The 18793-nt window shown below is 35.9% G+C and overlaps 1 protein-coding gene and 1 long non-coding RNA gene across 2 annotated transcripts in view; one reads left to right on the top strand and one right to left on the bottom strand.

The window, feature by feature from the left end:
• Positions 1-18793, bottom strand: part of CNTNAP2 (contactin associated protein 2) — a 1392626-nt gene that overhangs the window by 552069 nt on the left and 821764 nt on the right. The window contains exon 10 of the mRNA XM_042806379.1: positions 376-547. Within this exon, the coding sequence (XP_042662313.1) occupies positions 376-547 (172 nt within the window). The remainder of the gene's footprint in view (positions 1-375; positions 548-18793) is intronic.
• Positions 12559-18793, top strand: part of LOC116960787 — a 28261-nt gene continuing 22026 nt past the window's right edge. Inside the window, exons 1-2 of the long non-coding RNA XR_004406572.2 lie at positions 12559-12644; positions 17781-17893. This is a non-coding gene — a long non-coding RNA (uncharacterized LOC116960787). The remainder of the gene's footprint in view (positions 12645-17780; positions 17894-18793) is intronic.

Genomic DNA, 18793 nt, shown 5'->3' with positions numbered 1-18793 from the left:
TTTTAGTTGCAAAAAGATCTCCATAACATTCATCTAAGAAACAGACAAACTGTGACCTTTTGGGAGAGTTCCTTCTCTTCAAGGCAGCCATATTATTGACTTGTGGGCTGAATTTGTTTTACGAGAGTTTTTCAACTCCTTCTCTGCCTGAGTGGGGAGACTGGAGGTATGCTTTCCACTGCACCCTGGCTGATCTACAACATAAAGCCATAATCTCCATCATCTAAGCATGGTTCCCACTGCTAAAAAGGTAGGACTGCCTTGATGTGATCACTGGCAGCGTCAGAACCACCTTTCCTGTATCACTGTATATTTTCAGAATATGCAAGACAGGTATCAGTGTATCAGAGTGTCAGTGATGTCTCCACAACTTACCTGTCAATAATGGCACACATGTCAATGGTGACATTGGCAAAGCTTCCCAGCTGGCCTTGCTCCACTGCGTGTAAATCCACCAGCTGATCATCCACATGAATAAACTGCATGCATCCTTGAAATGAATGCTGAAATAGCGAGTGATCCGAGTCATTCATCTGTATAGGAAACCCTGCAGACCAGCAGAATAAAAAGCATTATTAACTTCATATACTATTACTCAAGCCAGTATTTTTTCACAGAAAATGACAGGTTTTCTAGCTGGGGAAGAGAAAGGCAAGGTGGGAAGGAAATATTATACAGTTATTAGATTACATTGAAATGCTGTTGAGTTAAATCATTGGCAACTGCCTGCAAGAATTTATAAAGCACAGCTAATGATACTTTCATTAGTTTCTGTGTACAGGATGAAAGTCTTCTGCTACCCTTCTTCTCTCCTAGCCCATTATTGTTGTTTCTCATTACTTTTCATATAGTCATTAAAGGAATAGGAAAATGATTCATCTCCTTGCTATATTCTAGGAATCACATTCTCATTTTTCTGAGATAAATGTATTCCATATATTCCATGAAGTGAATTTCCAGTTCAGCTTTCTCTAGAACTAAGCCGCCTGGGCAATGAATAACTGTACTGGAAACTTTCTGTAAACTTAAAACTAACCCTAAAATCTAATGTCCTCACCCACTTCTGAGGAATCTGAGGATGTTCTGTAGTATTTTATTTTTGCTCTGAATATTCATTTGCCTGTCTTTCTGAAGGTGGTTTATAAGTGGTGAGAATGAACTAGAATCTTGACTCAGGCTGTGGGATTGTTTTTGGAGGACACATTGGACAAGAGCAAGACTTTGGCTACATTGCAAAAGGGACGCAAAAAGAGGAGGAAGAACTGAGAGTGCTGTATAGCTGTTGAATGATGAGGACATCTTGACCTTCGTCAGCCAGAAACCTTAGGAGTATCAAACAGGAATGCAGAAAAACAAGAGCTTTGTCTGAAGAAAAGGTGCAAGGTGACGGTTAATGGAAAACATCTGTTCGTTTCTTAAACAGTGGAAAGTTTTCTGCCCTGAGATAAAAGTGTATAGAACACTGTGTTTGTGCTTGTAAGATTTAATTAACCAATAGGCTTAGGATAGCAGTAACTAACTTGTAGCCAATGAGTTGTCTGGCGTATTATGGACAGGGAGTAATAACCAATCAAATGTTAGTCTTAGGCACGTGGACAGTGTGTGAAGAATGCATGTAACCAATCAAGCCTTTTGTTTATGTGTGATCAGTTGCTAGGAAGATATATAAACGCACTTGTATCGGCAATACACAATTTCAATTGACTCTTATAGAATTGCTGGAGTTCGTTATTCTCCTCACTCAGGCTAAAAGGCAGGGAGACAGAGGATGTTTGTATGTAATTATTTAACTCAGTGCCCTTCAGAAGTGAATGTGTTAATTTACTTGAGAAAAATGCCCTTGGTAAGTGGAGAGCCTCATACGCTACTTATAAATCTTTGACAAAGAACTCCCTGAAAAAGCTTCAAGAAAATAATTTCGACAGAATCTGTTTAAGATGAGAGCAGGAAGGAAGAGAGAGGGGCTGACAAATGTTTCTTGGTAAAGAAGGTTAAAAGTCTGAAAAATGCATAATGGTTTTGCAAATTTCAGCTAGGAAAATGACTAGCCTTACAGTTCTGCATGGCTGACAGACACAGGTGAAAAAAATCACACACACTTCTTTTGGTAGCTAAAACAGATTATACAGCTCCCACTTTCTTATTCAGCTTCCTGATCCCTAATGCCTCACTGACTTCTTCAATAGCATGGAAACAGCTATTTGTGGAGACAAGAGAATAACAGATTATTAAATTGATACTGTTTGAACAGCAGCAGGAAAAAGGAATTAATGTAATTTTAAATTCTGTTCCTGAATACAGTTTCTCATGTGCCACACAAATAGATTGACTAAAAGAGAGGGAAATGAACAGGCAGCAGAAACAAGCATCTGGGACTTGAGGACACATGCTGCTTAATGTGGCACCTATTACTAAAAAAAAGCCCAGATACACATAAGTCTTCCTAAAAATATAATTAAGACCAATTTTAACTGAAACGGTTTGCCAGAACATTCATATGACCAATAATGTTTATTAAAATTTTCTAAAACTGTCTTCCCATCAGCTAAAATTACTGCTGGTAGCTCCTAAATTTTCCTGACTCACTTCAATAAGCATTCACTTCAGAGTTCACTGGTGGGCCACAGAATTAATCAATGATGTTATAGTAATTAAGCACTGACCATGCTAAAAGTTAGCTCTGACAAGTATTTCAAGAAATTGGGCAAAGGTTTGTCTTGAGGTCATATCACCTTTGGAGAAAAATTATGACATTATTACAGGGAGCCAAAACTGATATGAGAAAGATAAATAACCGTCTCACACTAATACACATCAGATGGAGAAGGAAAAAGTCCTAGGGATCCCCCAACTGCCTAACTAGGGCATAATAACCTCATCAGACCAACTGCCCCCCACCAAAATAGTCCTAGACTGTGGGAATCGTTATTTTGGATTGGCAGAACAGTCAGGTTGTAGGGACAGGATTTATATTTTCTCCCCAGCATGTGCATTGGCTAATGACTTATCTGATGAAAAGAGGACAGGGCTTTCAGAAACCTGCCTTCCACTTTTTTTAACTTGTTATTTCCAGTGACTGATTAAACTGATTCATCTGAGGCTTTACAGACAACAGTAGAGAGCGACAGAAAGTACAAGTTAATTCTCATTTGTTTGGTCAATGCAAGCACAATATTTGCATGTTCCTATCAGATGCTTTCTCCAATTATATTTAAACAGCTCACACTTTCAGTATAATTGTCTGTTTTTCAAACTGTCACTGAAACTACACTATAACTCCTCATCAGGAGCCCCAGACTAACACCAAACATATGGTCATTATGATTGTCAGTGCGTTAGCAGAGCTGTGCAGGAAACCTGTGTATCATCTTCTGGTTCAAAGCACTTCCACAATTCCTTTGTTTTAAATATTAAATTCAAGGTTACCAACACTGAGGTAAACTCCTAATAATATTGATACAAATCCAGCAAAGCCAAGGACATTATATGGATATATCTGAATATAATGAAAGATTATCCACCATCCTTCAAGAACTAACTGAAAAAAAGATCAAAACCTAGAGCCACAATTCACTCTTCATATCAAAAAATGTATGAACCAAATAACTAAGCCACTAATGTATGATTAGGTTCAGCTATATGTTCCAACAAATTACTACCAATACTGATAGCATTTGAGAACTAACCACAGAAGCATTTCAATATGTGATTCTCAGCTTCACTGAATCTGAAGTACCAGTTCTTGACTGACCCTATATTAGCACATCGTTATTGCTGGTCTCTGGGACACATTCTGTACTTTGCTACTGGTTGAACCTGCAAACAGGAAAGGAGCAGCTGGATCCCTCAGCCTGGGCAGAGATCCCAAGTCCCTGGGTCCCTAGGCTGGGATCCACGGTCTGGGGTAGGAAGGAGTCATCGGCTGGACTGGCTTGTGGTGGTGCCACTCCTACCATAACTACATAAATCAGTCTTTCCTCTACTACCCAGGAGACTGGTGTACACTGAGCATTAGTCAGTTTGGGATTCTGAATTTTGCTGTATCTATCAATGGATGAAGATTATAATTGGCTCACTCATGTCTTTGCCTGTCTTCCTGATCCTGCCTGTGCTGTCTCTAGTCATGTACGGAACTAGAAGAGGACAGGTTTTTATGTATCTCCACAAAGAGATGGACTATCCTGCAAAGGTCAGACGCCAATTGAATCTCAGTTTTCCCAAGTTCAAGGAAATTTGTTTCCAGGACTTCGTTCTGACCTACCAAACACAGAACAGCCAAATTTCTAGATCCAATTCCTGATTTTAATTCAAACTTGCAGGAAAAATTAGAAAATCTATAGTTTTGATACATACTATATTCTATGTTAGATATCATTTTAATATAATCAAATAATTTTAATAGGTATAATAAAATACCTATGAAACAAAACCCAGTATTTCTTTTCCAGTGTCAAGATCTATTATGTCTCTCTTCCAATCAACTGAGTAAGATTCTATCAAAGACATTATAAGAAAGGAAGTTGAAGGAAGAACACATTCAGGTTTGTGGTATAATAGCAAAAGAACATACAGTCAAAACATGTCATTAAACATCTGATGCACTACTCATTTCTGAGATCTGACATAAGAATGAAATATCATACTGGACTCTGAATATACAATTAGAGATTATTTTGTATCCCTATGTGAAACACTGAAATATCCATTGAAACAAAATGCAGATTCTATTGTGACAAGAAGATAGTTTTTCTCCACAGCTTGTAAGAATACTACATCATTATATTTTTATTTTTGTCTTTTGTTTTATTTTTAAGCTAATGATGGGCTGATGTTTGTATACAGATGGTTCTTGGTATTTTACTTCTTTAAATGAATACACCTAATTATAACTTTGAAAAACTAGAAGTATTCCTTCTTCAAGAGCATGAAATAAACTAAACAAACTGCAGAAGTGATAAACAGCGTGTATTAAAAATAAGTATTTTTTTTTTCATTTAATTGCATCTCTGTAGAGCTACAGAAATGTTCAAAAAAGCACACACATAAACATTACAAGTATTTGAAGGAATATGGGACCAGTACAGGAGGTTTCAACAATCATGTCTCAACTCCACTCATAATTCTGTATTAGGGAATATGAGGACTAAGGATGGGATTTGCCAAGACATTTGGATCCCATGTCTAGCAACTGTATGAACTATTCCGAAAATAAACATTACTTCAGAGTCTCCCAGTTCAGTGGAGTGCAAAAAGGCAAACCAGAATGGGAACTAAAATTTTTCTGTGTGTGTTTGCAGAGAAAGTTCCCAACTTCTTGAATGAGGCATTTTCTAATAAATTAATCTTTACTATTGCCTTAATTGTTTCATTTGTAGAAATACAGATGTTGAATGCGAGGTAGGGTGTTGTTTTCTTGACTGAGGGAAGTTCATTTTTTAAAGTGGCTAGAGGTTGCTTTTTCTCTTTTTCTTCAGAAACTTCTTGATTTTGCCAGTTGTTAAATACTTCCACTTCCTGCATACTTCAATGGAGTTCAAGAGTAGTCAACCACTTAAGATGTAAATAAAGAGTCCTCAGGAAAAGTACATTAAAAAGACAAACAACTACTTTAAAATAAAAGAGAAAATTTTACATACATTTTAATCCCTTACTGACAGTGATCAAAACAAATCTGGACACTGAGATTGTAATAAAGTTAATATAAATAATATATTGAAATGGGACACAAATGAAAAAAAAAAAATACGTTGTTAGAAAACAGTTCACTTATTATGAAGCATTCAAGCACAGTTTTATGCTCTGGTGGTTTTTAGTACAAGGGCAATTCTGTTTCATGGTGCAGGAACAGTGAAACAAATTAATAAAATTCTTTGTGTATCATCTGACAAATTAAAACCAATGTAAATGTCTTCTGCTTTTTTAAAATGAAAATTTTATTACCCTTACAAGTGAGTTCCCATGAAATAAATGTGGTACATGTATGGCTGAAACCCTAAAATATGAAATCAGCAAGAACTCTGTTTTGAAATAAACTCAAAAGCTGTCCTGATCTTCCTGTTTAGACAAAATTCTCCTTCAAATAACTGGAAAAAAAGAGCAATAGCAGCAAGTTTCAGTCATCACTTTTTGACATGGAGAGAAGCAGTAAGAATAATCATTATTAGCAGTCTTAGCTAACTTAAGTCAATCTAATGCTTTCTTGCAATTTCTACCGTATTTTATTGGATATATTAGAAAATACAGAAAGCCATGTAATGGTCAAATTGCAGCAAGTCTGTACTTCACTCATACAATATATGCTATTCATAGGCTTTCAATTTTATAACAAAGAGAATAAATGTTCACTAGATTTTCAAAGTTCTATTTTACTTCTACAGAAAATCCCCCATAAAGACAAGAAATGTCTAGGGACAGCTGGAGATAATTATACTTAGGAAGATATAAGCAGCATAAAATACTCAATCACTGTTTACTGCCTTTAAGAGGTGTACAGTGTGGAAGTTACACTATTGGCATTAATTGTGTAATCTTATCTGCTGCTCCTACATGAACTTATTTTGTATTTTTATGTAGTACAGAGTTCTGGCTACAATATCACTAAAGTGTATTTACTTCAGTCTCAAACAGTAGTATAGAAGTCACTGGGCCACTTCAGCTATAGATTCATGTTATATACTCCCACCAACTTTCATCTAAGAGATTTATATTTTAACGAACTTTTTTTTTTTTTTTTCTCCCAGTTCAGTTAACAAAGATGTCAAAATGAAAGTATCTAGTGGTGAGTGGCTAGCCACCCAAGCAAAATCACTGTGAGCTACAGTTTGTATGACAGCAATACATCACTTTGTGGTAAACAGCACCAGTTCAGAACTGAGTTTTTGTTTAGGTACCTTAAACATGCCATTGCTAGTTTCATTCCATTCACTCCATGTTTGCCAGTGTTCCAAATTATCTCACTTAGCTTCTACTATCAACTATAACCAACAGAATTATCTCTTGGTCACAAAGACTTTGTTGGAGCTTTGCTGCTAATAAATGTTTCTACATATTTAGAATTTGAAGAGCGATCTGATTTGAAGTGCATTCAAATAATCAGCACATCTTAAATGTCTATTCTGACACTTCTGCTAGCAGCACCTTCCAGACTTTTAACACCTTAAATTTATTTTTCAGACTTCCAGAACTAACTTTAGCATTTTAACCATTGGTGACAAGTATATAACCATATAGATAGTTTCTAGAGGTCAAAATTAAGGATGTCCATTAAATATGCCAGGTAGATTTAAAGATTAACATTGTTAATCTTTAATGAACAAACTAAAAAATAATTATTTGGATATTTTTAAAGCTATCTTAATAATTTTCATATTTTGCAAAGCTTAGATTTTCCTTGATTAATCATATTTTTGTTCTTAGATTCACATTAAATTATATTATCTGAGCAATGAAATTAAGTACATTAAGTTCTGTAGTGCTTAACAGAATCTCTATAAACAGTCAATAAATTCATAGTAATGGCTATCCTTACAGCTTATTAGAATCACATGCAAAAAAAAAGGTAATTAATTTTAAAATCTTAGCATTACAAACTATAACAAATTTTCACTTATTACATTTTCATTTTATAATAACTGTAAAGACATACCATGGTACTTTTTTTATCAGTTACATTTTTTACTATGAATTAGATGAAGACAAGATGAAAGAATAGCAGGATAAAGAGGGAAAATAACAAGGTCGTTCCAATACTTTAAAAGTATACATAGCAATGTGATTAATAGTCCTACTTTTTAATAGATTAGTTACGCCATTTGCTTGTATTATGAGATATTTACAAACTCTTGGAATTACATACCCATTTGGGCAAACTGGATAGTTTAACTTAATAAGGTGTTGCACATCTTTAACTCAGTAGTAGAATGGAACTTTTTATCTGGTTTTTGATTGGTTGGTTGGTTGGTTGTTTTTTTTAAGGTGGTCATGATTTAAAAAATATTTAACCTTATTTATACTTAGAAACACAAATATAAAAATAGATTGCCAGCAGATTGTCTTTCCAAACTTAGAAAGAAATAACAAAGAATCTCAACAATGTAAATACACATACTCTCTCTTTTCTGAATCAGAGCTAATTTATCTGTAGCACATAATTTGTACCTGCAGTTCACGTGAAAAATTAGCAACCCTTAACATTGTTATAAGTGGAAAGCACTCTTGCAGCAGTGCATATTCAACTTGTATTAATAATAGAAAGCAATCCATATAATAAATCAGAATGAACTCTAGCCAACAACAAGAACAACAAAATCCATTTTCTGTTATCTCCATAATTATTTAAAGCTATTATGAGTGCAAACATTTAACTAAATGGAAAGGAACAAAAGTCTACTTGTCTCTTACTCTTAAAATTTGATTATTAGAAAGGATCACCATTTTGTTATCATTTTCAAAACTTGATGCTCTATCTCTCTCTCAAAAAAAAAAAAAGAGATGAAAATACTATCATTTTAGAAACTCGTCTTTGACCTTGTACAATCAGAAAACTAAAGAAAATAATTCCAGCTGTTGGGTTATGGTGCATTGGTGCATTTCTACTTTCTCAGATCACTGAACTTTTACTTTATTACAAGTCTGTTCACTTGAAACAAGGTGTGTGTACAGTAGGAAAATACTAGAAAGTAATATACAGAAACTACTTTACCCTCATTATCCTTTTTTAATAAAAAATCCCCAGGCAATTTGTTTTCAAAGAACTTGAATGTAAGTTTAAACTGAAACCACAAAATAATCCCTTAAGAAGCATAACCCTTAACATTCTATTTTACTCGCAGTATTAATATCAAGTCCAATGGAGCCAAGGAGATCTCTTAAACACTCTGTGTATTCAAATGCACAGCAGGCATAGCAGCAAAGGCATCATACAATAGTGGCTCAAAGTCAATGTGAGTTTTTTTGAATAACAAGTTACAAGACTTAACTGTGACAAATTGTATTAGGCTCATTAAAATTTCTCTTGAAAGTGCTTTAAAATGTGTGATAGTATATATTGATTGACTCACATCTGAAGAAAATATGCTATATGTTAAAAGAATTGTGCTTACTTCCTTGAAATAAAGTTTGGTTTTTGTTTTCTTGGAAATATACTCTGGTAAGTACACAATGACAATATTTTTATTGATATGCCACATCCAGGATAGATTTCTTCTTTCTGTAATACTGAATGATTCCTTCCAAAATGATTGAAGCAATTCAGTGTGTTGACGAAAGCGACATAAAGAATACTACAGCTGCCCAAATATAAAAGAAATCTTAACTTTCCAAATTCTGTTTTGTTGTTTGATGTAATATTTATACTCTTAAAAGTTCCAAATAATTATAGAAATTATGATGGATGAATTTTAAGATTTATTTTCAACAGAATCTCAACTAAAATCTTTAACAGGTATCAGGCAGTTACCTTCAATTGGTATTGATATTGGCTGTTTTAGTGATGCATCAGAGAGTGTGAAAATAAAGACCTAATTTACAGTCACTTATGAAAAAAACAATTATTATAAAATCATAAAATAATTTCCTTTAGAAGGGACCTCTGGAGATGATCTGATCCAAAATGCTCTTCAGAGGAGGTCAAATTACGACAGGTTACTTAGGGATGTATCCAGTCCAGTTGACTGTCTATGAGGATACAGACTTCAGAACCTCTCTAGACAAACTGTTATAATGTTTGACCACCCTCACAGTTGAGAAATGTCCTTGTATTTAAACAGAATATGCCACATTTCAACTTCAGTCTGTTCCCTTTTGTCTTATCAAGAATAGTCTGGATCCATCTTCTCTACACCCTCCCAGCAGGCAGCTGTAGACAGCAAGAAGATCTTCCTTCAGCCTTCTCTTTGGAGGCTAAATAAACCCAGTTGTCTCTGCCAGCCTCTCCTCATACATCAGTGCTTGAGGCCCTTAACCCTCTTGCTGATCCTCTGCTTGACTTGCAATGACTTGCATGTCATTGCCTTTCTTGTACTGGGGGACTCAACACAATGTGCTCCTGTGCTGGTTTTGGTTGGGATAGAATTAATTTTCTTCGCAGTAGATTGTATGGGGCAATGTTTTAGATCTGTGCTAAAAACAGCGCTGATAATGCAGGGATGTTCTCCTTATTGCTGAGCAATGTTTATACAGAGTCAAGGCCTGTTCTGCTTCTCACTCCACCCAACAAAGAGCAGGCTGAGGGTGCACAGGAATTTGGGAGGGGACACAGCTGACCCCAACTAACAAAAGGGATATTCCATACCATATGACATCATGGTCAGCAATGAAAAGCTGGGGAAGAAGAAGGAAGGGGGGACATTTGGAGCTATGGAGTCTGTCTTCCCAAGTCACTGTTACACGTGATGGAGCCCATCTGTCCTGGGGATGGCTGAGCCTCTGCCTGCCCATGGGAAGGGGTGAATGAATTCCTTGGTTTGCTTTGCATGCATGCACCACTTTTGCTTTACCTACTAAACTGTTTTTATCTCAACCCACAAGTTTTCTCACTTTTACCCTTCCAATCCTCTCCTTCATCTCACCTATGGGGAGCAAATGAGCGAGCAGCTCGGGGGGATTGAGTTGCCAGCTGGGATTAAACCATCACAGCTCCAGATGTGGTGTTGCCAGGGATGATGGAGGGGAAGAATCACTTACTGCAGTGTGCTGACTCTGCTCTTGCTGGTACAGCTGAGTATGCCTGTGGCTGCCTTCACCACAAGGGCACAACTTCTGCTTATGTTCAACATGTCCCTGAGCACCCAAGGTTCTTTTCTGCAGAAGTCTTTATCCAGTTGATGACCAGATCAGACTGATGTGCTGGATTATTCAGTCCTGGTGCAGGACTTTGAGTTTGTCTTTACTGTAAATGAGGAGATCTCAGTCAACTCATTTCTCCAGCACATTGAGGTCCAAGTGAATAGCAGCCTTAAATTCCAGCATACCAACCACTTCCCCTAGTTTGCTATCATCCACAAATTGATGAGGGTGCACTCCATCCCATTACCCGGGTTGTTTATAAAAACATCAAACAGTATCAGCCCCAGCATCTGTCCCTGAAGAATACCACTAGTAACTGGTCACCACTTAGACTTTGTGCTGTTGATCGCCACCATCTGAGCCTGATGTCCAGTCAATTTTCCCCCACCTTATAGTTCATCTATCCAGTCGGTATTTCACCAATGTCCTATAAAGATTCTATGCAGACTGTGTTGAAGGCCTTTTTAAGCTCAAGGTATACAATCTTCACTATTCTCAATGTTATCTCATCCATGGAGCCAAAGATAGAGAGCAATCTCAGGTATCTTCCAAAATTAGCATAACGTTTCAAAGATCATTAACAGCAACCTTATAATGAGGTTGGCTACCTCTATCAGAACTCTTGGATCCAGCCCACCTGACTCCACAGACTTCTCTACATCCAATTTGCATGTGTGGTCCTTGATCTGGTATTTCTGTGATGTGGACTTAACTGCCCCAGGCTCTGTCACTAGTCAGAGGGGCTTGGGAGGCCAGAAAGCAAACTTTACCAAGAAAGGCCAAAGGAAGGAAGGCAAAAAGTATCTCAGCCTTTTCCATGTCCTCTGTCCCTAGCTCTCTATCCCACTGATCAGTGGGATCACATTTTTCTTCATTTCCATTTGCTGCTGTTATACTTACTGAAGACTTTCTTGGTGTTGTCACATCCCTGCTGTCATATCCCTTCAACTCAAGCTGAGTTTTGGCTTTCCCAGTTCCAACCCTGCATGCTTGAGCAATGACTCTATGTTCCTTTTTGAACCCTCACACTGCTTCTGCTTGGTGTGTTGTTTCATTTTTGCATTTGAACTCAGTCAGGTGTTCCCTTTTTCCTATAGCTATGATAGTTTCATTTAAACAATATAAATTATTGAAATAGATCCGTTAAAATATACAAAAAGGCCAGAGTTTTCTTTCACTTTGACTGTATGGATGCCATGAAATTCCAGACATATACACACACACTCTCTAGTATCCATTGGGAAAGAAAAAAAAAAATCAATTTTAATGTAAATTGTCCTAATGTCCACTTTGTTCATATTATGTTCTTTGCAGGCATGTTATGTTCTTTGCAGAGTGAGACTTCAGGGTATTTTTGGTAAGTGCCAAATGTTAAAAACTTTTTCTAGTTAGGGTTTTTTCCTACACAGTTGAAACTCTAAACAGCATAATGCATTGGTAGTTAAAAGGAGTATGAAATGCATCTGAGGAAAGAGGCTGAGAAAGGAAGGGATGAAGGAAGAAAGGAGAATTACATCTAACCTCTGTGCCTCCTATCCTTCTGTTGTTCTTTGTCTCTCAATCACAAAACCAAAGTAACATTTACTTTGAGACAATGAGGAAAAGAGCAACAACTTAGCTGAGGACAGGCTCTGCAGACCCTGTTACTCATCTGGCAAAACAGGGTTGCCTTTCTCCAGTCCTTTTTCTCTCTTTTCTGCTGTGGTGAGCCAAACTACACAAAAAAAAAGCTCCATGGCAACTTTAGCAAAATCTTGTGCAGGATTATACTTCCATTTTCTGGGGTGAACAGACTTCCTCGTTACAGGGAGGAGAATGGATTCCCTTAGTAGATCTTTGTTAAAATTGAAGCAGAGGAGGTAAGAACTGTGGATGATATAATTTTTTCTTGTCTGTGAAACACAGGCATTTTTGGGAAGCTTGGCAAAAAGATGAGGGATTTAACTCTAGCTGAACTCTGCTAAAAGGTAGACTGCAGGATTTAGGGGAGAGTTATGTTGTGTAAGACATGGGTGACTGCTTTAATTTGGAACATAAGGATTTTTTTCAGGGGAGATAAGAGAAAGACAAAGACTGTAAAGGTTATTACAGAGATGCTGGAATTTGAGCCTGGGACAAGCCAGCAAATGAATGTCCATGACAGAGAGAGGGACCAAAATATTTCACGAAGTAATTAAGCTAAAATAGATGAAACAGCTGAGAACCAGGAGGCTTACATGGCTATTAAGAATCACTAACTTGTTCACTGACTGAGCAGACCCATCTGATTCATAATTTTGTATCTTAACAAAATAACATTTAAAGATTTGCTTGCTTTTGAAAAAGACTAAGATAAATGCAATGATTTTCTCTGAGTATGGCTTGGAGCCTCTGAATTTGTTTAAAGTGAAAGACCAGCTTTCTGTGCATTGTACCTGAAGTGATGAAAACAGCAAATATGTGTAATCAAATGATCACAAAGGAAAACAAATATGACACTTAGCACCTCTTGGCAAAGTAATAAAGAGGCTTAGAGAATCTAAACCACTCCACTGACTTCATGTAGGGTTTCATGTGGCTAAAATCATACGTGTCACTGAAAAAAAGAGGAATGTTTTTACATATGTAGTTTAAGCCCACAAGTTTTTATTCAAGCAAGCACATAAGCATACACATAAGTCTATGTATGGAAGCTCAATATAAAAGGCTTATTCTCTCAAATTATTTATCTTCCTATCTTGTAGGTAGAATTGTCTTGATATTATGGCTTTAAATAGCACAGGCAACAGAGCACAGGAGACCAGCACTACGTTCTATCTGATTTAATTATCAACAAATTTTGTCTACCTTGAGAGGATATAGTAGCAGTAGTGAAGTCCTCATCGCACATGTGATTGAAAGCTAGCCTTAAACATGACACAAACAATACTTAAATAAATTATCCAGACAGGTGGCAAATGACTGTGTATATAATTTCTAGGCTTCGTCAGATCACATATCCAGAGATCTAACTTTTTTTTTCTCTCCTTTTTTTCCTGTGTACCATTTCTAGTGTTCCTCAGAAATAAACAAGAGGCTTTCTTTTATTACAGTCAGCAATCAGTGTGAAATAGATTTTTTAGCCCAACAACCATATAACTCTGCTACATACAGAAACATGTATTTGCATTTCACTCTTCATGTTCTTATCAGAAATCAGTGTGCTTGTGCACAATGCCAGTTACAATCAGGTTCTATTTCTATATGTCTACATATGGTATATGTAGTTCCCATGTTGGTGATTTGCAGAAGTCAACAACCACAACACTGATTTGTGGATAAGAATACATAGGACACATTTTTTAAGCAGGAATATTCGGGTATATTTTGATGTTTATTATAATGTTCTTAAAGGAAAAGAAACAATTAAAGTCCAGTTCTAATCTGAGAGACAAACATAGGAATATTTGTACTCAATTTTCCTCGAGATGTAAATATGGCAAGAGTAAAAAGGAGAGAAAAAGTGAAAGGGAGAAAGCAGCACATTGCTAGAGTCAAGCAACTGCACATACAATGATAATTATCAAGATTTATTTCTTCAAGTTGGTCTGGGCAGTGCATCTGAGGAAAATACAACTCGGCAAAAAACATGATTTGCCAATCATTAATGTTTAACATTTAAATCCAATTACACTTAAGCACAAGGAAGAGGTGTTAGCAGAGGCCTATTTTTAAGACAAGGACAGAGAAAGGCAGAAATTGATAGCATTTAGAATGGGAAGTCCGAAATTTCTTGATCTGAACTCCAGTTAAGAATGATCAGATTATATTGCCTGTATTATTTTGTCTTCTGTAATCCAGGTAACCATTACAGACATCTGAATTCTCTTAGAAGAGCCATCCTACCTTATAATAAAAACCTAGTTAATCTATTTTAAAAAAATTAGGTTTATATTGAGAACTAATTTAAGTGTGTCCACTTAAGACATGAAGAGAGTGAAGGCTTCTGTGATTCATAGGCTAGTCACTGGAGTCTAATAAAGCACTTCAATGCAAAGGTCTTGCCAAGACCTATCTAAATGAGGGCATTCAGAGACTATGTAAAAACTGAAGTCTTGCACACAAGACTTACACACATGCATATATTCGCACATATGAAAGAGAATTTGCACTCAAAAAGTTCAGTTATTGTCAAGAATCTTCCAAATATCCATTGTTACAATCAAGTAAAGATGCAGATGGGTGTATATCACTGGAAAATGTGGAAAATACATACACACTTATATCAGTGTTGGTCTTCAGGAAAGAGGTGAGAGCTTTGTCAGTATGCATTTTTAGGAGTTATGTCAACTAGATTCCACCAAATTTATCTGATTGGCAAGGATAAAAAGCAGCTACTTATATAATTTTGAAAGACTTTGAAGTCTATCAAATAAAACATTACAGAGAAAATACTGGATAGCAATGATCTCAAGTAAAAAACCTAAATTTAATTATCAGAACAATAAACACAGTGATACAGATGGAGATGTACTACCTGCTCATTTCTAAGGCCACCGGCTATCAAAGCTAACACTGACCACATAAACAGAATCTGTTATTTCACTACATCACTGCAATTTTAACTCAAAATCTCATGAGTTAAGAGGTGACATCATTCAGTTCTGTCACTTAATTTACAAACAAAAGGTAAGTAAATATTTTGATACACACAAGCCAAGGAACACTTGGCTGGAGAGTGAAGATTCTCCACAGGCAGCAGAAAGCGCATTATAAGAATTATATAGCTGCTGCTCAAGAGAAGAAAAACTTTGGAAAATAATATGATTACTTGAAAACTAAAAACTTACATAAATTATCTACCCTGATTTATAAATGAAATTTTAATCATGTGTTTTGAGAAAATTAGGTAACTATAGCAAAAAAACAGAAACATTAACTATCCAATTTACATGACTCCAATATTAACTTGTCATACAACAGTGAAATCAGAATTCTATTTATAGAATACAAGCATTACTTTTTAGAAACAGAGATGTTCCCTATTTTTCCAACCCTGACGCCTTCACAAATATTTACAAGTCAACAAAGCTATGAGCAACGCTTACATTGAAACTATTCAACCAAGTTCTTGAATGTAGCTTCCTAGGTCAATACCATCTCCCAAAATGTTATTCATATCCTACTCTCCAACAAGGGCAGATTTTAAGTTCAGTACAACAGATGTGCACCTATTATTATATTTGCACATACGTATTTTGTCTACTCCTCCTTACACACTCTATTTTCAGGAACACAAATAGATATTTTCTAATCATTCAGAGAGAAAACTTAGGGATGACTTAGCAAATCAGATAACAGGGGGAAAGGATTTATAGTGTTTTAAGATATATTTGAGAAATTAATGGCAGCTTAGGGTGATTTTCAACTTCTGAATCAAGGTTGTGATATGAAACCTTTGTTGTGTAAATTGTTGATATTCCGAAGGAGAAGAGAAAAAAATTGATTTCTCTCCGTTCATCATGTTTATACCATGTTTGTATTGTACTAATACAATACTTCAGATCTTCTGTTGGTTACCTGTAAGGGCATATATAGATTTGGAAGTTGCTTTTTTTAAAAAAACCTCCTTGATGTATCAGTAGACTTTCAATGTATTTTCACCATTCTGTGAAGCACTAAATTGCCACAGCAAGACTAAATCTGACACAGTGATCCCAGAGGTTTTAAGTTCTCGAGTGAATCCCCTTGACCTGCTCATTTAAAATGCTCAGCTAGCTGGAATGACAGATATTTCTGGAGTGGCTTAAAGGTAAGATCTCTGAAGGCAAGATCTATTCACCAGGATGCATGGGAAAATTCAAACCTATCAATGCCTCTTGCAGGATTAGACCATTGGTGCTGCCTCATGATCTCTCCAATTCTTTTGCTGTCATTACTAATATTCAGGTCTTATTAATTTGCATTGTGATCAAAAGTCAGGACTAGGGCACTGGGAATTTTATGATGGAAGATTAATTCATGTAGAGAAAATGGCCCAGAACCTCTTGGATTAAGTATCTACCACACAGAATTAAAGGAAACAGAAGACCATGACTCTCTAGCCCTGTGTTTCTAAACTATATCTGAGATACAGTATCTGAAAGTGTAGAGAATATTTAATAATGAATATACCTTTTAATAATTTAGATTTTTCCTTCCCTTCAAAATCCCAGTATCTAGACCACAAAGGCTCAAATTTAGGATTCTGTGCAGAGAAAACATACTTCAATATTTTTTTGGCACAAGTAGCAAAACATAAGGAAGTTTTTAAAGATGAGTTTTAACACTGTAGCTGTGTCGCAGCAACTTATAAAACATAGGCTAATTTGATTAACATTTTTGCTGACACTAGGTTACAAAAAATTAACAGATACTTCCCTTTTCTGTCATTCTATCAGTAGTTCTTTGATAGAACAAAATCGAAAGAATATGCCAAAAGTCTTATTTTAAATAAATTTTCATAATTAAGTTTGATTACTTCTATTTCCAAATAGCTACAGATGTTTTTCTAATTAGCACTGGGAATTTTATACTGGCACTGGCTCTGCTGTCTTTTCCTACAGGAAATTGTACACTTCTACCCATTAACTTGAGTGAATAAAGAATGTCAACAGGATAACATGCACAAACATTCTGTTAGCCACATTTCTACACTGCTTTTTTTTATTGGGTGCATTCCCTCAGGAGTCTACACTGTTAATACTGTAAAATTATATTGAAAATGCCATAAAGCACACAGACATCTGACTTGACACCAGTATTGAATTTCAGCACTGTGTACTTAAAATGCCATTTAAAATATTGTCTAATGATTAGGTCCAGGCGAGGAGAAGCTGTCACAACATGAATAGTTAATTAAAATGATTACACTAATAAAAATTATAATATTACTCTCAGGAGAAATAATATGTAATATGTCCTTCTTTATCTGGGTTGTAATCAAGTATACTTGACACGTTGAGCAGTATTTTAACTTATTTCAATTTATTTCACAGAACGGTGTTAGAAGACACCATCGTGGCAAGTCTGCTGACTGGCCCCTGCAAAACCCTAACACTCTCCATGGAAACTGTATGAATATTGGATCTACACCTCTTCGCTTAGGCTGGTAGGTCTTGATACTTCTGATATCTGGGATATCTGTTGACAAGCATTGATATTGTTATGATTAAAGCAACAAATACAACCTTTCAGAAGTTTTGCCCTCAATTTACCATTTCCATAGCCTGAAAAGAAAGGCAAAGTTGTGTTCTATCATTTTCTGCACACCTGCTGTCAAATTTTGCTGTCAAGGTGTGTGCATATCTGCAATTAATGGCATTTACACATGCAGACTGGATAGGAAATGCATCCCTAGCGCATTTGATGTCTAATTACTTGCCCACTATTGCCCTAATTTGTGGAACTCTATCTTCTAGGAAGCATTTAAACATTCTGCTGAAAATTTATCTTTCAAGCTCTTTCTAATAATTCATACTGATTAATCATGCTTATATATTTGCATAAAGAGTACTGTATCAAGGCAAACAACTGATCTGCAAAGAGGAAAAGAAAAGCATACCAACATTACACCTTCAGCTACTGTTAATCAACCTAGAGGAATGTCACGAGCTGAGAACTAGCTTTGTTCTTCCATATGTTAAAAGAATGTCTTCTTAGGTTGACTTCTGTTGGTAGTTTACATTGAACTGTGAAAAACTTTATATGGTAATAAAGACTATTCCCTTATGTACTTTGGTAATGTGAACAGTAAGTAATGTAAGAATTACAGTTAATAAGGATTTTAGAACAAGGTTGCTTCTCAGATTTAAAATGCAATGATTTTATATGTTAGGGATTTATCCTATGCAGGTCATTTATGCATATCCTCTACATGTCATTTTTGTTTTCAGCTGAGCTACTCCATCCTGAGACTCATGTTAAAACTGGAAACAGGAAGATTAGAAGTAGGCAGCTTTGATCTGAATGCGTTTGATATTATCTTATTAGATTTGTCAGAATTTGAACT

The sequence above is a fragment of the Tyto alba genome, unplaced genomic scaffold (assembly GCF_018691265.1).
Source record: "Tyto alba isolate M040663 unplaced genomic scaffold, T.alba_DEE_v4.0 Super-Scaffold_46, whole genome shotgun sequence".
Classification (NCBI taxonomy): Eukaryota; Metazoa; Chordata; class Aves; order Strigiformes; family Tytonidae; genus Tyto; species Tyto alba.
This window is presented reverse-complemented; position numbering and strand designations above follow the sequence as displayed.